At 54.0% G+C, this 10240-nt stretch overlaps 1 protein-coding gene across 1 annotated transcript; it reads right to left on the bottom strand.

Annotated features, from left to right (window-relative positions):
- Nucleotides 1–2639: 2639 nt before the first annotated feature.
- On the bottom strand, nucleotides 2640–5632 carry RABAC1 (Rab acceptor 1). The gene is made up of 5 exons (XM_082607160.1): nucleotides 5474–5632; nucleotides 4969–5181; nucleotides 4557–4654; nucleotides 2963–3064; nucleotides 2640–2880 (listed from the first exon to the last, which is right to left on the bottom strand). The coding sequence occupies exons 1-5, from the start codon at nucleotides 5527–5529 to the stop codon at nucleotides 2792–2794; spliced, it is 558 nt and encodes a 185-aa protein (XP_082463286.1). The 5' UTR covers nucleotides 5530–5632; the 3' UTR covers nucleotides 2640–2791.
- Between the last annotated feature and the right edge of the window lie 4608 nt (nucleotides 5633–10240).

The following is a 10240-nucleotide window of genomic DNA, read 5'->3' as shown; positions in this document are numbered from 1 at the left end:
GTGGAGTCCCAATCACTGGACCGCCGGGGAAGTCCCTCAGAGAGAGATTTCTAAGGTTCACACCTGACCCTGTCCCTCCCCTGCTCAAAAGCCAGCCTTCCACAGTTCCACATCACCTTAAGCTAAAATCCAAAGGCCTCCCGTGGCTTGCAGGTCCTGCCTCATCTCGTCTCCAACATCCTCCCCACCATCATCTCCTATGTCACTCCCTTCACCCCAGCCACAGTGTTGCCTTGTCACTGGGCAGGTCCTACCTCAGGGCCTTTGCACTTGCAGATCCCTCGGGCTGGAATACTCTCCCCCAGACCTCTGAGGGGCAATCTCCTCCTCACTGCCCAGCAAGGCCCTGCCCCCCCACTCTAAGCGAGTCCCTCCTTCCCCAGCTACCCTCCAGCCTCACCTGTTTCATTGGCTTCGCTGAGAGCTTCCTGCTGGTTGTTGCTTGGCTCATGAATGCGGGCCTCGTCCGTTTGTGGCGTTGCTGGTTCCCCAGCATCTAAGCCAGTGTGTCCAGTAGAAACAGGATATGAGCTACAGACGTAATGTTGTATTTTCTTTCTTTTTTTTTTTCTGGCCACACCACATGGCATGCGGGATCTTAGTTCCCTGACCAGGGATCAAACCTGTGCCCCCTGCCATGGAAGCGTGGAGTCCTAACCATTGGACTGCCAGGAAAGTCCCCTGTGTTTTCTACCTAATTACATTTTAAAAAGTAAAAGAAAAAGGTGAACATAATAACTTACCCTGGCATATCCAGCAGATTAGCCTTCCAACACATAACCAATACACAAAATTATTAACGAGATATTTTACACCCTTTTCCTACTCAGTCTTTGAAATCTGGTGGGTATTTTACACTCACAGCATATCTCAGTCTGGACCAGCCATGTTTCAAGTACTCAGCAGCCACATGTGGCTGGCGGCCACCATATGTGACAGGATTCCAGAACAATGATGAGCGCTCAGCGGGCCCTCGATAAACACTTGCTGAATGAACGATAAACCGGTGAGTTTTGGTGATGAGACACGCAGTTGGGGAGGCCAGGGGATGGCACTGCCAGGCCTGGGCACTGGCTGTACCTCTGTTTAGGCCACTCAGCCCACAGTTCTTCCTGTGGCTGGCTCCGCCTCCCTCAGAGCTCACTGAAATGCCACCTCCTTGGAGAGCGCTCCCAGACCAGCCCCATCTGAAGTAGCTTTTCAGACCCTATCTGTCACCTCACTTTGCTGTCACACCTGCCAAGTGCTTTCCCTACCACGTGCATTTCTCTTTTGTCAGTGGTCCCACACAGCAGCCTTCAAGTTACAATGAAAAGCAAATTGCGTCACTCTCACCTCACTCAGGAAAACCAAAGCCCCCCCCACCCCCCCACCATCTGCTTCAGCCATACCGGCCTCCTTGCTGTTCCTCAAACCTCCGGGCACAGTGCTGTCCCTGGGCCTTTGCAGCTGCTGCTTCCTCTGTCCAGAACATTCTTCCTCCAAAAGATCTGCGGCGGCTCCCTCACTCAATTTAAGTCTTCATTCAACATCATCTCAGGGAGGTCTTCTTTAAACTATAACTCATCTCCAGAACTTTCTCTATGAGGAAGAGTTAACAGAGTAGGCCCAAGACTGCTGTCCTTAGAGAGGCCTGCTTGCGTAGTGGCCCTTGGCTGGTATCTGGGAACCTGGGTTTCAGCCAGGTTCTCACCACTCCCTGAAAGAGTGGCTCTCGGGTCTAAACTGTTTGTGCAAACGATGTTGTTTATGCTGAACAACTGCTTTCCTTCTGGGTACTAAGTCTCTGATGAGCTTCCCCGAAGACAACATTTCACTGCTGGGGGTATTACACTCAATCCAGGTGACTCCACTGGGAGAGGACTCTGGGCAGCTCGTGCCTGGTTTCCTCTGGATTTCGCCCCATGTGCCTTTTTCCTTTGCTCATTTTGCTTCATAGTCTTTCATGATAACAAGTCACATCTGGGGGCTTCCCTGGTGGTGCAGTGGTTGAGAATCTGCCTGCCAATGCAGGGGACAGGGGTTCGATCCCTGGTCCGAGAAGATCCCACATGCTGCCGAGCAACTAAGCCCATGTGCCACAACTACTGAACCTGCACTCTAGAGCCCATGAGCCACAACTACTGAGCCCACGTGCCACAACTACTGAAGCCCGCATGCCTAGAGCCCATGCTCCACAAGAGAAGCCACCGCAATGAGAAGCCCGCGCACCACGACGAAGAGTAGCCCCCGCTTGCCACAACTAGAGAAAGCCCGCGCACAGCAAGCAACGAAGACTCAACGTGGCCAAAAATAAATAAATTAAAAATAAAATAAAATAAAGCCCCAGTAAGTGGCAATTTATTAGCTTAAAAAAAAAATCACATCTGTGACTACAACTAGATACCGAGTCCTGAGTCCTCCTAGCAAATCACCGAATATGGGGGTGGTCTCGGGGCCCCTGGCATACTCTTTTCTCCTCCTTAGAACTTGTCATCACTGGCCGTCCTATCATATCTGTCATCCATCTTGCCTATTTTCCATCACCCTCCTCCCACCATGCCCGTGGCGCACTCGCTCCCCACCTTCTTGGCCTCTGCAGGATCCCAGCATCACCTGGCACAGACCCCCAGAAGACCCTGGGAGAATATTAGCTGAACGACTGTTAACAGTTTTATTTCCAAAGTTGGAGTCCCTCCCTGGGCTTGTAATGGGAAGGGGGCCTTTGGCCAGACCTGCAGAGCCGAGCAGGACGGGGGTGAACGGGGACAGGGCAGCTGGCCCGGGAGGCTGGCAGGTCCCTGAAGCCGCCTCACACAGGTTCCATTTGCAGCTCCACCCCGTCCACGGCCTCCACCTGATGGAAGGCGGCGTGGGAGCCGATGACCACGAGGGTGGCTCCTGCAAGAAAACGGGCAGTTCAGGGCCTGGCTGCCTCACCTGGCCCCCACTGCCCACAGCGCTACCCAGACCCTGTACTCACCCAGGACCCAGAAGACGGCGGAGCCCGCGCCAGCCAGCCAGAAGAAGGGGAAGGAGACGGTCCCAGCCAGAGCATACTGATGGGCTGGGCTCACCTCTCGGCCTGGGGGCAGACGGCATTGGGGCAGCTGTTCTGATACTCATGCCCTCTCCCAGAGTAACCCCTGATACCCGCCCCCCACCGCCCCGCCACCAATCTGGTGTCACAAGACACCAGATTGTCCAGGAGCCTCAGGATCTAAACTCCTCGTGCCAAGGCCCTCCAAGTCCATGGGCCCCACCGTGTCTCCAATGTCCCCACCCACTGTCCATGGGAATACAAGGGGCCTTCCTCAGCCCCCTCGCCACCCTCCAACCCCACTTCTACTAGGAAGTTCGCAGCCTCCCTTTCCCCAGACTACACCTCTCCTGCTCCAACCTGCACTCCCGTAGACCTAGAGTCTCCAACTGGTGGCCTAAGGGCCAAGTCTGACCCATGGATGTATCTTTTGAGTCTGCATATTATTCCACAAGAATTTGATTTGATTTGTGGCTGACCGAGAAACTGGATGATTTTTCTTTCGTTCGTTTTTTTTGGGGGGGGGCCGTGTTGTGCGGCACGCGGGGTCTTAGTTCCCTGACGAGGGATGAAACCTGCGCCCCCTGCATTGGGAGCTTGGAGTCTTAACTACTGGACCGCCAGGGAAGTCCCTGGATGATTTCACAAAACAATACAGTCAGTCCTCTGTATCCTTGGATGGAAACCCATGGATCATTGTTCTTCATCATTTTTTACAAGGGACATGAGCATCTGTAGATTCTGGCCTCCACGGGGGCTCCTGGAACAATCCCCTGTGCACACTGAGGGAGGGCTGTACAGATGTCTGCCTTCTCAAGGCAGACTGTAAGGTCGGGTCTGCAGGCCCTGGTGGCAGCAGTGGCTGAAGCCACGTCACGTCTATGCCCCAGGCACTCCCTCCATGCCCTGGGCTTGCTCGACATGCCCCTCCACCCAGCCCACCTGTGTCATGTACAAAACTGGCAGGCTTCTGAAGGATTCTGTCTTAGCTCTACCTGTTTGTCTGATCCCAATTCCCCCTTATCCCCGCTCCAAACCTTGAGCTTCCCCTACTTGGGAACTCAGGCCCCTCTTTCTTCTCAGTGGTGCTTGGTGCCAGTCTGGGACCACATGAGCCACAGGCCTCAGCTTCCCTGTCTGAGAAGTCCCAAGATTTCTCCACTTCCACCCCAGGAAGCAGGAAAGGGTAGCAGAGCTATAGGCCAGTGTAAGGTCGCCACCTGGTGTCCAATGTGGGTACCTGCAGCTGATGCCTTTGGCAGGAGGTAAGGGAGGAGGGAGAGGGAAGGAGGAGGTTTAAGGGACAGGAGCAGGTGGAGGTGGGTTCTGGGATATCTTCCGGGCTTGGGGAATAGCAATTTGGGGGGCTGAGAGTGGGTGGAAGCATCCGGTGTGTCTGAGACTTTAAGGGATTGAGTTTGGGGGATCTTGTGTAAATCTAGGCTTGGGCAGATTTGGGTTCACAAGGACTTAGGTTTGGAGTCAAAGGCTTGCATTCCAAGAGACCAGGATTTGAGGAGGGCAGGGGATTTCTCACCCATCAGCACAAACTTGGACTGCAACGTGCGCAGGTAGAGGATGTAACAAGCGCCAAAGAAGACAGCCAGAGCCACCAGCAGCATGGGGGATGTCGCCCTGGAAGAGGGCGGGGAGGCATGCGTCAGGCAGCTGGGACTGGGCCCGACACGGAGGCCCTGACCTTCTACACTGGCGGATGACAGGCTACGTCCTTGGGGCCGGGGGAGTCTAGGTCACATTTGGTCACACTGAATCCTGGCCAGGCTGATGCGGGAGTAGGGACCTGGCCCTTCGGTCAAAAGGTCCGACAGAGCTACCCCACGGGGACGGGGCCTGGCCAGTGAGAGGAGGGGCCGAATGCTGAGGGCGGGGCCGGCCAGTGCGGGCCGGGCAGCCTGGTGGGCGCGGGGCCGGGCCGGAGAGGCACTCACACACAGTACAGGATAAGGCCCAGGAACACGAACACATAGTTGCTCTGGTAGTACTCCACGTTGCGTACGAGGCGCTGGCACAGCTCGCCCAGGTTGCGGGGCCGCGAGAAGCGCCGCTGGTCCACGAAGGAGCCCCAGGGCCGGATGGTCGCACGGCGCCGCTCCAGCCACTCACGGCCTGCGCCGGACGGAATCAGTTTCGGCAGCAGGGTCCTGGTGGGTGCGGGGCCAGGTCAGCGATAGACCGGGATGGAACCCGGACCCTCGAGCAAGAAGAGGACCGAGGGGGGCCGGACTCCGGGGTTCTGGGGAAGATATGGTCCCAGACTCCTGGATTCCCGGGGAGAAAGGGGCTGAGGGCCCAGACTCCAGAGTCCTCGAAGAGGACACCAGGGGCCCAGACTCATGTGTCTGGAGGCCGGGATTCCTAGGACCCCAGGGAGGAAGGGGCGGGGGACCAGGACTCCCGGGTCTCGGTCAGGGGGGCTAGACCAAGCTTGCTCACGTGGCGCTCAGCCCTTCCACCTCGGCATCCTTCTGCTGGTCCTTCTCGGCCGCCATGTCTGTGCTATGAGGGGAAGAACCGCTGTAACGAGCCTGAGGCCCTGCACACCCCGCGGGACCCGCCCGAGCCTGGCCTCACCCAGCGGAGCGGTAGCGGACGTGTCGCGGGTCTGGAGCCTCTGGGGGCGGTAGTTTTGCCGCCGAGCATTGTGGGAGTTGTAGTCCCGATGATGTCGGAGAGACTGGGCGCGATGATGGTGGTATGGCTCGCGAAACACCTTGGGAGATGTAGTCGCGTAAAGTGACGCCTCTGGGCATTGTGGGAGTTGTAGTTTCAGAAGCAGGACGCGTGGAGTTGGGAAAGGTGGGTTGTCAGGAGTCGGGGCGTTATGCGAGCTCTAATGTCAGAAGCCGGAGCTCTAAAGGCAGAAAACGTTGTGTACTCCCCCGTGCAGGGTACGGTGGAGACCGTGCAGAGCTGTCATTCTGACTCTAGAAGGTATAAAAGAAAACACTTGCTAAAACACGCAGATGTTCTGACTCAGCAGATCTAGGGTGAGACCATTCATTTGAATTTCTAACAAGTTTCTAGGTGATGTTGATGCTTCTGGTCCATGGCCCACATTTTGAATAGCGAGACTGTAGAGAATCTGTGGGAATCTATTTCTTCCTTCTTCAAGAGGCTAGTGATGGGGCCATGGTTGCTGGAGGGGGGGCATCTAAGGTAGGGGGCAAAGCTCCCCCTACAACCCTTGGGCTCCCAAGGATGAATGGGTTAGGGTTAGGGACCTAGGGATGCCCCTGCTTTGGATAGGACGGAGGGAAGTGGGGCAAAGGAAAGGGTTGAGATTTTTTTTCATTTTATCATTTTCTTTTCTTCTAGTTTTATTGAAGGGGTGAGAATTTTTAAAAGACGGAGTTGTTATAACGAAAAGAGCTGGGATTCTGGGGTCAGAGGTCAAAATTCAGGCTGTGTTGACCTCATCACCTCCCTGAACCTCGGTGTCCTCAACTGGACAGTGAAGATCCTGGTGGTACTGTTACCAAGTCCAAGCTCACTCTGCTCTCCGCAGGACAGGCCAGTAAATCAGGAGACGAGATGTTGAGGCAAGGAATAGCAACTTTATTGGGAAAGCCGGCAGACTGAGAAGATGGCAGACTAGGATCTCAGAAAGACCATCTGACTGGGGTCTGGATGCCAGTTTCTTTTGTAGAACAGAGACAGGGAGGAGGTGAGGAAGTGAAGTAGGAAGGCCATAAGTCTTGCAAATATCTCCTGGAATGGCCAGCCTCAGGAAGGGGATGTGTTCATTTCTTCTTTCTTGCAGCCATTCACAGGTGGACAGGGTCAGGATGTTTCCCTGAACAAAGGCACTTTGGTTTAACATTCAGGCAGAGGGGCAGGGTTCCCGAGGCAGGCCGTTATGTATAGACAGTATCCTTTTAGTGAACAAAAGCAAATGAGAAGCAAAGGTTAAAGTAAAAGAAACAGATCCAACCTGTAGTGCGATTTTGTTCATCCCTGTAATTGTACCACACTCATGGGGTTGAGATGGGGTTGAATGGTCCATGTAAAGTGCTTGAAAGTCTTGATATTTTATAACTGCTCAATAAATGGTAGTCCATATTATTGCCACTACATTATCATGACTGTTATGATTATTTCTAGAGTTCAGTCTTCTCAAACTTAGCAGTAACTTACTAGGGGCTGCTGGCCCCTTGGATGTCCCAGAGTGGCTGGCATCTGAGACATGGACCTTTCTTTCCCCTAGCTCTCACAGCCATAGTTCTCTCAGTCTTTGCCCCTGCCCCTGAGTGAGTTGTGGGAAAGAAGGGTGCACCAGCATGCCTCAAGAAATGTGTGTGGGGCTTCCCTGGTGGCGCAGTGGTTGGGAGTCCGCCTGCCGATGCAGGGGACACGGGTTCGTGCCCCGGTCCGGGAAGATCCCACATGCCGCGGAGCGGCTGGGCATTGAACCATGGCCGCTGAGCCTGCGCATCCAGAGCCTGTGCTCTGCAACAGGAGAGGCCACAGCAGTGAGAGGCCCGCGTACCACCAAAAAACAAAAACAAAAACAAACCCAAAACAAAACAAAAAAGAAATGTGTGTGGAAGTATTGGGAAGCCTGGGCTCCCTTACACAGACTGAGGACCTCATTTTCCAAGGTTGGGTGGAGCTGAAGGAGAATACTCACCTGGGAGATCCAGGTGACTCTTAACTCCCAACTCTGTCTTCCAAGGATCACATTCCTTTTGGGTTTGGGCTTTGAGGCCTGCTGGAGGGCATCCCCACAAGGTGGGGAAGATGACTCTGTCAAAGGGGCTGGTGTAGCAATAGGAGGGAGGCCACCTGTGTGCACGTGGCAGGGGGGTCCCAAGCTGAAACCAAATGAGCCATACTTTGAAGATCAGGTTGGCTAGTTACCGTTCACTTCCTCTTTGTCAGCCCCAGGCTTTTAGTAGAAGCTTGTTCAGGTTTCCCACTTGGGTCAAGCTGGGCTTCAGGAAGTCAAGGCGGGGGCTGTGAGTCCACAGTTAGCCCAGAGCATTAATGGGGGAGCAGCACCTGAGTTCAAAGTGATGGGAGCAGCAGGGGTAACCAGAAGAGCCCCCAAGAGGAAGATGAATCTTGGGGAGCAGAGAGTTGGAAGCAGAGGTCCAGCTGCCTTCTTCCAGGGCCGACCTGGGGAAATTGGGGTTTGACTTTTGTTATGAGGGCTTTGGGGTTTCCTCATAGGAACACGAATAAAAGTGATTTCACTCATAACCCGCCAGTACGTGCTCTGAGCAGAAGACATAACAGGCAAAGTCCTGGAGGTGTCAAAAGGCATGGGCCATGGATGGTGGAGTCCAGAGGCAAGGACACTGTTGGAGAGGAACCCTCTGAGTGGGGCAGGACGGGAACTTTGAATCAGGGGATTCTGAGGGGACTTGGCGTAGGGGCAATGTGGGGGAGGAGCCCCTTGAAACAGAGATTGTGGGAGAAGGGGCCCTAAGACGGAGATACTGTGAGAGATGGGAAGATCCGTGAGACAGGGGGATGAGGGGAGACTGGGGGAGAAGGGACCTATGGCAAGTGGGCCCTGAATTAGGGGGATGGTGGGAGATAAGGGGGTGCCTGAAAAGATTATGAGAGATGGGTCCTGGCCCTGTGGTCCCTCCACCTGAGGCCTCCTTCCAGCCTCTTCGACCCCTGGAGGAAGTGGAGCTGGGAGGGTAGGAGGACATTAGCACAGACAATCAGAAACCTGGGTTATTTTTCCACTGTGTGACCTCAAGGAGGTCCCTGCCCTCTCTGGGCCTCAGACTGCCCACCTGTCTATGGGAGTATTTCTTACCCTGTACCTGATGAATAAAGTAGTTTCTCTGGCCTCCCCAGGAGAGGTCCAGGCTCACGTAACCCTTACTGGACTGGGCTCTGCCCTGGGCATCACAGGCGTTTCTGGCACACATGGCCGCTGCCTTCTGACTGCCTTGCCCCTCAGATTCAGGCACTCCTCCTCAGCATTGTCTTGTGCAGTGGGCATGCGCACACACTCACACTCATGTGGACTCTCAGCATCCCGACCACCCAGACACCTGTGCTGGGAGGCAGGCAGGCCCGGGACCAGCCCCAGGCCTTCCTCTCATTCCAATCTCTGGGCTGTGTTAGAAAGGCTGCCTTGAGGGAAGTGGTAGAGCTGCCCAACCAGAAGGGCTAAAATTCAAAAGACTGACAATAGCAAGTGTTGACGTGGATGTGGAGCAACTGGAACTTTGATACACTGTTGGAATGCAGATGACACAAGAGCTTTGGAAAGGGTGTGGCTATTTCTATTAAAGATAAACACTGTCTATCCCCCAATCAGCAATTCCATTCCTAGGCATGTACCCAACAGAGATGCACACATGTGTCATCAGAGGATATTACTAGAATGTTCCTCTTCCTAGAGGCTTCCAAAGTGGAAACAGCAAATGTCCATCAAAAGAAAATGGATCAACAAATCATGTAATAGTCACACAGTGGAAAACTCCGCAGCAATGAAAAAGAGCAGGCTGCTGATACATGGAACACCGTGGATGACTCTCATAGACGTGGTGTGGAGGACAGGAAGCCAGACACATGAGACAGCATGCTGTAAGACTGCATTGTTACAAAGTCCAAGAACTGGTACAGCTAAACGATGGTGACAGAAAGCAGATCAGCAGTTACCTCTGGAGGGGGGCTGACTGGAAAGGGGCATGAGAGAACTTTATGGCTAGTGACTACATGGAAGTAATTTTTTAAATCGTTGAGCTGTGCCCTTGAGACTTGTGTCACTGTATGAAAGTTTATCTCAACAAAAAGAGAGAGAAGAGCATAGTGACTTAGAGCTTGGACAGCCTAGGTTCAAATCCCAGATTTGTCACGTCTCAGCTGTGTGACCTTGGGCAGGTCACTTTCCCTCTCTGTGCCTTGTGAGGATTGAGTGAGCTAATACACATAGAGTGCTTAGAAGAGGGCAGAGCACAGGGTGGGAGTTCAATGAACCATTAGCATTATCGCCTCCCCGGGTACCTCTCCAATATGAGAGGATCCGGAGTCTGATTCCCTTCCTCTCCCCTGTTCTGATCCCATGATCCCATCTCCTGGTGAATTCAGGTTGCTCTCACTCTAACCCTTGTGGGGCTACAACTCCGTGATTTGATGACTTTGAGATTCCATGACTCCCAAGCTCATGCCAGGCTAAGTTCCTGGGGTTCTGTGAATCACCCAGCCACGGGTGCCAGCACAGGGAACACCGTCCTG

Source organism: Mesoplodon mirus (assembly GCF_964341445.2).
Source record: "Mesoplodon mirus genome assembly, chromosome: 19".
In the NCBI taxonomy this organism is placed as follows: Eukaryota; Metazoa; Chordata; class Mammalia; order Artiodactyla; family Ziphiidae; genus Mesoplodon; species Mesoplodon mirus.
Note: the sequence above shows the minus strand (reverse complement) of the source record. Positions and strands in the feature narration are given on the sequence as shown.

Bases quoted from the DNA above. Each gene is read 5' to 3' on its own strand.
- RABAC1 (XM_082607160.1), bottom strand. From the start codon at position 5,529: ATGGCGGCCGAGAAGGACCAGCAGAAGGATGCCGAGGTGGAAGGGCTG. The intron at 5,182-5,473 runs GTGAGCAAGCTT...CGCACCCACCAG, and splicing joins GTGGAAGGGCTGAGCGCCAC to GACCCTGCTGCCGAAACTGA. The intron at 2,881-2,962 runs GTGAGTACAGGG...GTTTTCTTGCAG, and splicing joins CGCCGTCTTCTGGGTCCTGG to GAGCCACCCTCGTGGTCATC.